This window comes from Larus michahellis, chromosome 4, assembly GCF_964199755.1.
Source record: "Larus michahellis chromosome 4, bLarMic1.1, whole genome shotgun sequence".
NCBI classification, from domain to species: Eukaryota; Metazoa; Chordata; class Aves; order Charadriiformes; family Laridae; genus Larus; species Larus michahellis.
The window spans coordinates 53,100,316-53,113,347 of NC_133899.1; the positions used below are offsets into that span (position 1 = coordinate 53,100,316).

Consider the following 13,032-nt stretch of genomic DNA (forward strand, 5'->3'; position numbering starts at 1 on the left):
TTGTGCAGAAGGTGTGGAGCTGTGCTGAGGTCCTACATCATCAGCAGTGAGAACTAGGATCTCCCAGCAGAGCAGGATTATAGTGGGAATAAACCCTGATTTACGGTTGTGCCTTGCATAGATGTATCTTTGTCCTTGTGCTATACGCATTTGACCCCTTTGTCACTGAATGAGTCTTGCCACTGGCTTCGCCAGCTTTGGGGTGACCCAGGAGGGCCAAGCTTTAAACAGAAGCACTTTACAAAAGGGAATTCAAATCCACCTTCTGGGTGTCTGGTACGCAGTTGAGACAGATGTGTGTGCCCACGGGCTTATTTCTGCTCCCATGTGCTCCTTCTCTGGAGATATTCAAAACACACCTGGATGCGTTCCTGTACAACCTTCTCCAGGTGAACCTGCTTTGGCAGGGTGGTTGGAATAGATGATCTCCAAAGGTCCCTTCCAACCCCTACCATTCTGTGATTCTGAGCTGCTGCAGGTGATGGTGACACCTGGCAGTTGCCCATACATCGCACAGCTTTTCCTTGCTGAAACGTCTCCTGTCTCTTATCTGGCCAGCAGAGCAGCTGCCCTCTGGCCAGTCCGAGCTCCTGTGCATGGCTCTGTGGGACATTGGGGACAGACACAGCTTGCATTAGCATGACAATATCATCTAGCATCCGTGGATTTGTACAATGTAAACCCAAAGAGGATTCATAGTTTAATGCCCTTAGACCATCTCCTGCAGCCTGCAGGCAATGAGGGGAATTAGGTTTCACTGTGTGTCCAGCAGAGGCCCTCAGGTTTCACCAAAGTCCAACTGCCCTTGAGCAGAAGCAGTGACCAACCTGCCATATCCCATGGGCATATGTCCCAGTGGTTAATTGCCCTCCAGGGTGAAGATGTGTGAGCACAGCTTCTAGGTAGAAGTTGTCTGGCCTCACCTTGTAGCCACTAGTTATTTTCCTACTTTCCTCCATCAGACGAAAGAACTATATACAGTGTGCTGTACCTTCTGTGTAGGTACCTGCTCACCGTAGCCATATTACGGTCAAATTTCTTCATGGAAGTTTGAGGAGATTAAGCCCTTTGAATCTGTGTCAGCAAAGTCTTCAGCCCTAGATCAAAGTCTTCAGCCCTAGCATCACGCCGGGATCTGCTCTCCACACATGCCCCTTCCCATCCACAGGACTCCTACCTCCATCTCAGCAGGTACAGGAGGAAAATTATCTGCCTCTGGCTCTCTCCTGCTTATGCACTTGGTGGCTTGGAGCATCACACTGAAGTTTCTGCCTAGTTGTCTGCTCTCTGTGAGCCCTGCATCCTTTTCTAAACCAGTGAGCTTTCAGGATACAGAGTCAGGATTGGGATGGTTTTTGTGTAGTCCTGCATTTCTTTTTCCCGTATAGGCCACATTGCAGCTGGCTGAATAAAAACACGTGTTTGAAAAAAAATCCAGATAGCCCCTAAGGTCGTTCAGTTGTAAAATGTCCTCATTATTATTGGGACTACAATGCCGGTTTGCTGTATTGTGTGTGTCTCATTTACACCAGCATGAGTTGGAGTCAGTGGGACTGTGATTTGCAACAGGCAGAGAGGAGATTGGAGCCAGACTAAATGATCTGCAGCACAGAGCGAGCAGGCCAGCCGTGTCACTTGCCGGAGGTGAGGGCACAGCCTCAGATGGACCCTCTTTACCTGGAAGAATTGAAGGACCATGCCGAGGAGGAGATGTGGAGCCCTGGTGGGCCTTGTGAGAGAAAGTCAGAGCAACGCCACGGTGGGTTTAAAATCTAAGAGGCAAGAGATTAAAATGCATTTGTAAATGTTGCTGGCACAAGGTGGCACAGTCACTACACTAATTCCAGGGCATCTGGAAAGATCCTCAGCTCCATAGCGCTGCACGCCATGGCATCTGTGACGAGTGTACCTTATACCTGGGGTGAAGAATACAGATCTACGTGAGGTTTTCCCACTCCAAACATTGGGAGTGATCGACAGCGGATGTTGTTGCCAGCAGCTTCATGGGACAGCCGGCTCCTGGCGGAGAGGAGGCAGCCTGGGATGCACACGCCCTCGGCAAGCGTACAGTGTCGGGAAGGGACGCTCGTGTTCCTGTCGCCATCGTGCTGTTGGAGGGGCAGAGTTGGGATGGTTTACTTATCGCAAAGCCCACGCGTGACCCATACAGCCCTACAGGCTGCTGCATGGATGCTGCCATTGCCCCGCACCCACAGACAGGGGGAATATCCCAAACTGCAGCTGCCTGACTGGGACTTTGTTTGGTTTTGTTGTGGTGATGCTTGGGCCCTGATGTGACTCACACAGTGAGGGCACCACACAGCTCCTGCCTCTCTGGGGAGGTTCGGGCTGGGCTGCTTTTGAAGAAGAGTCTCTCTGGGTTTCAGCTACCCACACGTTTGTTTCCAGCACTGCAGAAGATGTGGTTTTCTTGATGGTGTGTCCTCGTTTTGTTGTTACTCCCTACTTAGCTCTGTCACATTGAACCGGTGCCTAGGGAGGCTGTAGGAGTATTGGGTGTTCTCAGACGGCTCTTTGTAGCGTCTTCAAAACATCTCTCCAACCCAGTTGGGACCAGGGCAGCGCTGGGTGCCTCAGCTGACTGGCAGTTCTGTTTGGAAGTAGTCTGCAATCCAGGTCGTGCACAGCCAGACAGTGCATTGCAGTCTCGCTAGCTTTGTGCCAAGGGCCTGCACTTGCCCCAGGACCTCCCCGTGCAGAGGGTAGCTGCTAGCTTACCTTAAGGATACAAGCCAGGTAGCAGTGATGAAATTGGTGAGGAAGTGTGGTGCCCTGAAGGGAAGGCAGAGCTGACGGCAGCATGGGTGATCAGGGGAGTGGGAGCATGCTTCTCAAACCAGCCTGGGGCAGAGTTTGGATGGTTTACTTTGGATGCAGAACTTGGTCTGGAGTCCCATGCTATTCAAATCCCATGTGCTGTCCCTGAGGGTGGCAGCGGCAGTGGTTTCTGATAGACAAGCAGCGAAAGAGGACAGCAGGTGGGAACAAGGTTTGCTGTCGTAGGGTCGATTTGCATGACTGGCTGCGCTGTCCCATGCATGTGCTGGTACAAAGCAGTTGCCACCAGTCAAGGGAATTGTCTACTTGCCCTGACTGGAGATCTGGGATAGAGGGCAATGATCTTGGCTTGGGCTGCACAATTAGGTGAGGCTGAGTATCTCCAGGAGGGTCTCTGCGAGGACCAGAGCTCAGCAGAAAATTCATCCTATTGCTCTTGCTGTTTGCACCTGCAAGCACCTTACCAGGGAAAAACATCTCTGCTCAGGAAGGTACCCGTGGTTGTCCAAACACAAATTCCTCTCTTCAGGTTGCTGAAGACTTGCAGAACACGTAACGGCCACTGAAACAGCCTTTTGACTGAAACATTTTGCATCATCTGCAGATGCCGCTCCTCACTGTTCACCCCCAATTATATCAGCACCATGCTGCTTTGAGCCTTGGGGCACTCAGTTGTTAACTTTTGCCATAAGGAGAGCTGACCGCTCCTGTTCTTTATTTTCCCCCCTATGTAGATGTTACATCTACAATACCAAACATTATCTTGCAACCTATTTGTTCTTTTTCACCAAGTGCTTTCTGCAGCTGGAGTTTTTCAAAGCCTTTCTGATCATCCAAACAAGTCACATCGAGTAGTTTTACTTTACCAGCACTTTTTGTTGATGTGCTCCAATAATTCAACTTGATGAAGCTAGATCTGCGATGGGTATCTTGCCAGCTGGTCTGTGATGAAGACCAATACTGACTCAGTAGTGGCGTATCAGATGCAAGGAGCACTGGCAACGATGGCGCTTGCTGCAAGCTGATTATATCAAAGTGAATGAGTGAAAAGGAACCAGAGGGACTCTCATTCTCTGCTTGGCAAGGATGGTAAATGTTTCTTTTCTTTTGCTTCCTGGGCATCTCTCAGGTTTCCCAATCTTTTGTCTTTTCTGTTTCTAAGAAATGAACCTCTAAATCCTTTTTTGTCTCACCTTTCCTCCCTATGTGCGGTGACGTAAACTGAATCCCTCTCTACTGAGCTCTGCGGGGCTTTGAAACCTCCCAGCACCCTGAGCCACCTTTCTGGCCATTCTTTTTTCAGCACCTTTTTAAAGTGTTCCTGCAGTGAAACGAGTCTTTTCCTTTATGACAAGATGCTGTCTGCTGGTTTGACTCTTGCTCTCATGGCAGCTCTGGTGTCGTGTCTGCTCACAACTCGGACCGAGGATTTTACTGCTGTCAGCCCAGCGGGATTTTGGAGAAATACTTTCTTTACACGTCAGCTTTCACACTTTGTCTGCGGTCCTGGATTACAAGAGAAAAACTTGCTTTGCTTTCCCTTAAGTCTTCTGCTTAAATTGTGGTTAACCTTAGTGTTGATGGAGCCCAAATGGCACGTGAGGCTACTTTGAAGATTTCACTTGATAGCAGATAACGGTGAAAATAGCATTTGGAAAATTTTTTTTCATAAGGGCAATGGGGATTCTGCTCATGAGAATTCAGCTTGCGGCACAGCAGTGGAAGATTCAACCTCAGAGCTGGTGCATGAAGGCTGAGTCTTGAGGGTTAGGCTTTGTAAAAGGAACAACATCCTTCCTGCAAAATTTTGCTTCAGAAAGCATGTCTCCCACAAGATACGACTTCAGTGGGAACAGGAGCACAGATGGCTGGCCAGCACTATTAAACAGCTTGTTGGCATGACCTGGCTTGCGAAGTTTTTGTCTGAAGTCCTCTCAGCCCTCCCAGCGCAGAGTCAACCGGTGTGGAAAAATCTCATAACACATCTCCTTTTAATCAAGTGTCAGCATCCCTGACGAGAAAGCTTCGTGCCCCAGAGGGAGGATGTGGATGGGAGTCACGGAGTAAGGATTAGACTGCGAAGGAAGAAGTATTCCTAGCTTGGATCGATCCAGCAAGTTATCTATATCAAAATATTGATGAAATAATGTGACTTGGTACAAAAGTCCATGCCTGGATAAGATAAGCTGCATCGATACGTGAGCACATGTGCTGCAGATTTTTGAAGTGTGGGCAGATGCTGAGAAACTCCTTCTTCCATCAGCTGCTGTTGGGAATAGCAAAGAAATGTTAGATTGCTGTTACCTCCTTCCCCAAAGGTTTAATAATTTGCTTGCAGCTCTGTGATTAAGCTGAACGCCCCTGATTCTCCTGATGGAGAGGAGGAGTCTCTTGGAGTCTGCAAGAGCTTTGCTATTGACTTCAATAATAACAGCATTCAGGCTAATGCTGCAAAATCTCTGCCTTGTTTAGCCTATAAAAAACCATGTTTATAGCTCTTCACAGTCCGTTAGGGAAACAGTTTGCTCACCTCAGTGAGCAAATCTGGAGGCAGAGCCTGTGGACACTTACATCTGGAAGATGAGGGAATCCTTGCCTCTTTGGGGAGCTGAGCCCGTGGTTTGCATCGTCACCGAGCTCCTTTGGGTGCCTGTGAGTGCCCTGTGGTGTGATGGAGGGTGTCCTCAAAATCCAGCCCCCTCTCCTTCATTTCAGCTCGCTCTGTAAATCCCAGGCTTTTAACAAGGATCCTCGTATCTATGCAGTGGTTTCCTGGAGTCTTTAGGGATATTGATTAGAAAAGATTTATGTTAATGAAGAATGAGTCCAGAATAAAGCGTGCAGCATGGTCAAATCTCTCTCTGAGGTAAACAGCAGAAAAAGCTATTTCACTGTTTAGAAAAAGACCAGGACACACATTTAGCACAGGATTTACAGTATTGCCCTATTTCTGATCTGCTCCCCTCCTAAGCCTGGTTCCTCTTGGTTTAACTTTCCTGGGCCTCGGTAGAGTTCAAGCAGGAGGGAATTCAATTCCCGATCTGTACCCCACACCAACATGCACATCCCAGCAGGATTTCTCTCCGAAGTACATCGAAAACATGCAGGTGAAATCATTTATTAGCAATTAGCTTTTTTAGCAGCTAAATTCAGGTCTAAATTGTCCAGTTTCAGGCGTGGCAGGGGAAGCAGAGTTCATGCACACAATTTTGGCTTTGCCTAGTGAAAAACAGACCTGTGGGGCAGAGAAATCCCAGTAAAGGAAAAACAGGGATCCAGAGCTGAAGGCTTTGGGTCCCCTGAGAGAGTCAGCGTCACCTGCCCTGTCTGCAGGCACGGGTGTGTGTCTGCGCTCACGCCATGCAGGGGTTAGGTGAGGGGTACCTGGGACTGCTATTTTGGATTGGACTGAGGAGCTAATTTTAGCAGCTCCCTGTAAGAATATGCATGTCAAGCCTCTGAGACTACCTGAGATGCCAGCAGCAATGTGGTGGCCTGGCTTGGCCCCAGGAGGAGCGTGACGTGCAGAGCATGAGTGCAGGAGAGGGAGAGGTGCCCTGGGGAGGGATGGAGAGATGCAGCCCAGGCTGGGAGCAGCAGAGGGAGGCTTGCGGGATGGGAAGAGCACAGGGGACATCGATGGGGCTGGTACAGGTACAGCATCCCCAGCTGGACTGTCAGGAAACATCACAGGTCAGGGCTAAGGGCACATTAGCAGATGCATGTGCAGGAAGGAAGCTTTAGGCCGTGAAATCATTTTCTTGCTTGCATGCACAGCATTCACTCAGAAATATAAAGATAAAATAATCCCTCGGCTTTCTGCATGCTGTATTCTTGATGTTTCATTCATAGCTTTATAGGCTTCTTCAAATATTCATGTATCATAACATAAGTGAAAGGGAGAAAAATAGTTCTTTTGCAGGCTCAAAAGCAAATGGGGAAAAAAATAAACTCAAATCCCAGAGCACTAGAATAACAGTTTTAAAAAACATGAGGAACCAATGATTTTTTTTTAATAACCACAGTAGCTTAGGGGCCCAGTAATATTTCATTATATTAAATTTGAAGACCGGATCGACCCATTGTCCTAATGCTTGTAATTGCAAAAGGCAAATTAAATTTTCCCACATTGTCTGGAGAACCAGAAGACCATGGAATTGTAAGGAGGCCACAGGGTAGTATGGGGCTGCAGCAGGACGGAGCTACAAGGAGACTCTAGGTTCGTGCTACAAGGGGCAGTGATGGGCCTGCTGGAGGCTTCCAGGCAGGGCTGTGTGGATGACAGGAGGTGGCGTGGGCAGAGCAAACATCCCATTGCTTCTCATGGCTCTGTGGCACTGTATGTGCTACAGAATGTATTCACGAATGGTTCCCCCAAAGGTTTTTGACTTGGAAAAGGAATTTACCCTTAAACACGAGGGATGCTCAGCAAGGAGCCTCTTCATTGCCCCTTCTCCTTTCACTGCGCTTCTACCTGCCCGCATAGACAAGGAAGATCTCCCTGACTGCCCACGGTATTTCCAGCTGGGAAGATGGATAGGTGGATGAAGATCTTGACTGGTAGGATGCCCCTCTGCAGGCTGTTGGGAAGCTGTGCCCGTGGGTGCTGCCTGACAGAGCAGAGACGTGACTGGGAGCCGGGACTCAGGATTACTTTCCCCAGCTCTGCCACTGATGCGCTGTGCAACCTTTGACGAATCGCTTAGGAAATCGCTTTCAAACCAGCACAGATACGATTAGGTGCCTCTGTATAAAAGTGCCTGCTTTTCAGAGGCCTGAACCGGCAAGCCTGGGTAAATTAGCACTTTTGGACTCCGGCCCACTTCTGAGTTTGCAAAATGTTCCCTTTAGCCTCTCTTTGCTTGCTTCGCCATCTGTCAAATGGGGCTGTTAATACTGACTCAGTCTTTGTACAGAGTTTTAAGCTTCTGAGACTAAAAGTGCATGATAGTAAGTGTTAGTAATTACAAGACCGTCATCACATGCAACCAAGTGTTCGGGGACCACTTTGCTGTTTGAAGGACAGGTAGAAGTCAAAGCTAAGGCACAGAGCTGATGCTTGGCCCCTCTTGAAGAAGGTTCAGTATTTTGGCTATACAAACTCTCCTGTAGTTTGTTTGAAACTTGGATGCAGGCTGTGGCTTTCTAGGGATAACACCAAAGAGGGATCCAGCCGGATGTTTCTCTGTGACAGCTCTGGTGAGTGGGTAAGTCAAGGCAGGGGAAGGCCAGGGGGTCACAGCCCAAGGCAGCAGGAGGGCTGGGCTGTGCCTGTACAGAAAGTCAGGGTAAGATCATCCCTTGCAAGGATCTTTGGACCTTTCTCCTCCATTCCTCCCACCTCTAATCTCACAGGACCACGCAGTCACATCTCCCGGGAGGTACATCCCGCTGTGATGACATTGCACGGCATGTGCCCCTGCGGCGCTGCCGGGCAGATCTGCAATTGGGAGCAAAGAGAGCCAGGGGAACTCAAAGCGGTGATCTTTAGGTGTGCCTGTGCTCCTCTCAGCACCCTGACCCTCTGGGAGCAGTGCCAGCGGGGCACAGGATAGGCATAGGTGAGCCAGGGCATCCCAGGAGATGATGCACGGCAGGGTTACCCGCTGCCCCGTTTCGCACTGGAGGGCAGAGCCCATTTTATCAACACCTTCCCCTGATGATGCTCTTCTCAGTGAGCTGCCCGTGGCTCCCGGCCACCCTCTCTTCTCAGCCACCCATGGGTTTACCAGTGCCTCCCCAGTTGTGCCGATCCCCATCACAACCACACACTCCTGGCTGAAGTGGGGACACCCCCCCCAGTGCCTTCGGGTCAATTCGGGTCACGTCAGGCCCCGCTAGCAAGCATAACCGTCCTCCCCCATTTTTCCCTTCCCCTCCTCGCTACTCCCTGCCTGCATCCCATCCCTCTGCCTTCACTGGGGGGTGAAAGTGTGACTTTGGGGAGCCAGTGCCCTGGTGCTCACCAGTGCTGGCCAGCCTCCTGCCCGTCTCACTGCCGCGAGGTCTGCTCCCTGCCTGTGCCCGGCATGCAGCCCCGGCCAGCTCGCACGCCGCCTTGCGCCACGTCCATTGCTCACTGACAGCTGTCATCTGCAAAACCGCTTTTCCCCTGGGATATTAACTTTTTCCCTCTTTTCTTCTCTCTCCCTGTCTTTCTCGTGTTCTTCTCTCCCCACAGCCCTGCTGCTCACCCAAGGTAAGTGCTTTTTCTCCTTTCCTCCGCCTGCTCTGGCTCTGTTTTCATCCCCGTTGGTCAGGCCCCCCACTCCGTGTTTGTGTTTACTGTGTTGTAGACAACCCCAGCTCATGGTGTTCACGTCCAGCAGGAACTAGTTAAGAGCAATGCGTTAAGAACATGACAGTGATTGATTGACATCTAAGAGCCTTCCCCATATTCCAGATTTTTCTCCAGGGTTTTGGGAAATGACACGGTCAGGGTTGCAAAGCAGAACATGCAGCTTTTACTGATCTGGGGCCATGGCTCGACCCTCTCTTCGGGCAGCTCTGGGGCTTGGGTTGTGCTAATGAACCAGGGAGCACAGGGCTTTTCTGCAGGGGGGCAGCACTCCTGGGGCACGGGACGGCGTTTCCCGGGGTGGGCGAGGGTGCAGGGCTGCGCAGGTGTCCCCTTCTCATGCAGGATCAGGCCATGCATCGCCCTTCGGTGCATGCACCTGGGTGCTCTCCACCGCCCGTCCTGGGGGGTCCCGGGAGTGCGCCCAGCGCCAGGGCAGCGCTGCCAGGGCATGATAAGCATCAGCACCTTTTCCTTCTCACCCCCAGCTCTAGCTCTGCACTCTTTGTCTCCTCTCCCTGTGTCAGGTTTTTTCTGTGCATTAGTACTGAGCCCCCTCTTCCTTGCCCGAAATCCCCATTAACGCCGATCTCTCTTGATCCCACTGCGGTGCGATGTACGCCGCCTGTATTTTTCTTATTCCACCAATTCCAGAGATGATTACAGTTGAATTTGCACTAAAGCAACATTTGTCAAAAGCTAAGGGCGGGCACGCAGGGTGCAGAGAGGAGCTCGAGTCTGACAGGTTTGCAAGCAGAGCTGAAAACCAAAGCGTTCATCACGCTTGAGCTGTGCTGCAAATCAAAGGAGAAGCATCTGCCGTGCAGGCTTCAGTCTCTGCTGCTTTTTGGAGGATGCCAAATCTGCTGTGCAGGGGATGGCCTGAGCCCATCGGATATTGGGCTAATTAGGAAATTGCTAGTGGCAGGCAGAAGTCCCCAGCTCCCCAAATATCAGCTTAGGGTGTTTACGGAAAACTCCTCGGAGCGGTTTGGACGTTTTCCTTTGTTACTTCTTCAGGTCCGGGAGGACTGGAAATAAGTTGAGCACAGTCTCCTTCACAGTAATTTCATTGCTTTAATTCAGTAGCTGCCTAATTTGATCAGAACCCCAGGAACCAAATAATTTCTATTAAAATAACATAACTTTCCTCCCTCTGTTGTGATACAGCCTGATTGCTTTTGGCAGCCGTTATTGGAGAACTTGGTCACCAGCTATGGAAAGTTGCTTTCCAGTTAAGGAAGAAAAGCCTCTTCTCTGTCTGGGAGGAGGAGGCGGGGGGCATCCCTGGGGTGTCCCCCCCTTGCCAGGCTGTCCTGAGGTGCCTTCCATGTGTATGGCATGTGCTTGGCCCATGGTTTGAGCTCTCGGTGCTTGGCCCCCGTGCATGCTTCAAGGTATTGGCCAGCCGGTGAGCAGAGTCCTGCTTGCCGCAGAGGCACGTGCTGGAGTGTCGCTCAAGCGGCAATCACGGCTAATCAGCAGGGAGAGAAGTGACGTCCTCGTTTAGTCTGTGTCATGTTAGATTTAGATTACACGGACGCGCAGGAATCTTTGTAAAAAAAGGGCATTACTGAACGTTTCAGTGGAATCCGTTGGTCCCGCTCCTCGTCCCCTCCCTTCGGGAGCAACTCGCACAGCTTTTCCCAGGCAGCATCCCTTTCCCCAAGGCTGCCTCCCTGGGAGTGCTGGGCACCCTGGCTCTCCTCCGCGGCCCTGGAGTGTTCACCCTCCCATGGCACCTCTTCGTCAGCCCCCGCAGGGCCAGCAGCAGCACGGCCTCCGCTCACTGCAGCAGCCCTGTCTCTTTGCAGAAGTCCTGGGATGCTCAGATGGATGAGCCCAAGAGAAAACACCTCCCTTGTCCTTGCAGCCCTAACCTGGGGGTACATGGGAGATCCTGGCTCTGCCCCCGCCACCTTGCAGAGCCCTCCCTGGGAAAAGAGGGCTGTGAGTTTTACACAAGGCAAAGTAACTGGGCAGGGGAGAGCCTTTGGCACAGGTTCAGCTCAGCATTTGTTTCCTCTCCGAGCCAGACTTGCAAGGCTGTGCAAAGCTTTTGAAAGCTTCACTTCGCCAAGCGTCCAGTGCCAGCTGTTGGGGCTGCAGAGGACCACAGTAGTACTGGGTACCCGTGGAGTGACTTGAGAGGCAAACCTGGGTGGTCTTTTTTAACTGCTTTAATGCATAGCCTTTAGTTTTAGCACTGGCAATGATCTCTCCATATACTCTTTATACTGTTAAATATTTGATACCAAAGTGCGTGGCTACTCCAGTTGTCCCTGCCATTGCCAGCAGTGGATGCTGCTCTGGCTGTCTTGCCAGGCTTTACAAAAGCCACTGAAAGCCTGAGCAAGTTTGCAAGTTGGCTTGCAAGTTTTGGGGCTCAGGAGGCTGATGTCTTTAAAGGAATGAGAAATTATCTAAGCAGTAGATACTTGTCTACCCTCATCTCCACATCTTCACTCAGATCAAAGAAAACATTTCTAAATACGTTTCTTTACTTAGGCTTTAAAAGTCATGGGTCCACTTTGTGGTGGGAAAGACTGGGGAGCGGAGATGGCAGCTGACTGGCCTGTCGGGGACAGTCGTGTCAGCAGCAATCTCAAGGCAGAGCCAGCAGTGGAATAATGCGCAGTTCCCAGCCCTGTGCCTTGACCTCCCTCTCATGAATGTGCAGCGGTTCCCAGTTAGCGTTAAGGACGCTGGGGCATGTATATGGGATTTATTACGCCTCAAAAATAGCTTCCAGGGCTAAGTAAGCAGATTCCTCCCTTTTTTAGAAAGCAGCCTAGGCTGCCGGTGCTTGTGCATGTGCATGTGTTTCAGTAAAGGGCATATCCATATGCTAACCTCAGAAGCCACAGTGTCTTTTAGCCAGCAGTCTTCCCCAGTTGTGACTGACGGCTTGACAGTGCTCTGGACAGAGGAACTCATTCATGCTCACTGTTTACTTTGTTTAGCCAGGATTATGTTTTATTGAGCCGCAACAACAAAAAAAAAAATCCCTTTTTAATTGTCGTTTTAATTTCTTCCTAGCAGTGCAGTCCCCAGAAGGGGTGACCTTCATGCAGATACATGCCTGCCCTAGAAATGGATGGAAACGAGATAGCTCTAGGGGTGTGAAATGGCCTTCATAGCAATCTTTCATGAATACATTGCTGGTTTTAATCCAATTTATTCAGCAAGTGACAGGGAATACAAACTGGTCCGCGGCTGTTTGGTAGTCTTGCAGCATTGCCTAGGTGATGGGTTGTTACCTCTCTAACTGTGTTCCAGGGCCTTCCCATTGCCTGTTTCAGCTCAGAAGATGTAGTGGCCAGATTACCCCATGGAAATGGGCTTTATCTAACTTTATGATGTGTCCAGAGCAATTCCAGGAGCAGTGCCTGAAGTGAGAACACTGCTCGGTGTTCCCTTTTTCCCCTGGAAAAAAAATAGGAGGAGTAGCGGACCTGCTTACAGTATTTTGAGCCCAGGAAACTGCCTATCATGTGTAGGTTGGAGAGCGCTTGCAAATAGCTGCAGATTAAGTGCCAGGATGGCCCCGCGGGCGCAGGTGGCTCTGGTGCAGGTGAGGAGCTGAGGAGTGAGCGTGGCAGGGACGTGCCCAGCAGGGCTGCAGAGCACCGCAGTGGCAGGACCACAACTAGGAGCTGCTGGCCCCCCTCGTCTGTCCGACCTTTGAGGGTCTGAACTGACCCCGAATGAGGCAGAATAAGCGACAGCGTGAAGTGCTTTAACCAAAAAAAACCTCTCCTTGCTATCTTCCAGCAAGCGTTGGGTCCAGCACCCAGCGGGTGTCAGCCGTGACTTTCGCTACAGCCTGGTCAAAAGGAGACTTCATTCTCATTCCTCCCACCCAGCCTTTGATCTTACCAGACCTGTTCGTCTCCCCTGCTCACAGTATCTCCTCTCTGACCCGCGGGCTCCCT

General features: G+C 50.6%; 1 protein-coding gene across 7 annotated transcripts in view; it reads left to right on the plus strand.

The window, feature by feature from the left end:
* The window catches only part of SLC8A3 (solute carrier family 8 member A3), a 119,517-nt gene that overhangs the window by 96,167 nt on the left and 10,318 nt on the right, over positions 1 to 13,032 (plus strand). For 3 of the 7 annotated variants that reach the window (XM_074584827.1, XM_074584823.1, XM_074584824.1), the window contains exon 4: positions 8,981 to 8,998. The exons of the other annotated variants lie outside the window; for them this stretch is intronic. In XM_074584827.1, the coding sequence (XP_074440928.1) occupies positions 8,981 to 8,998 (18 nt within the window). The remainder of the gene's footprint in view (positions 1 to 8,980; positions 8,999 to 13,032) is intronic. 7 annotated transcript variants of the gene reach the window in all.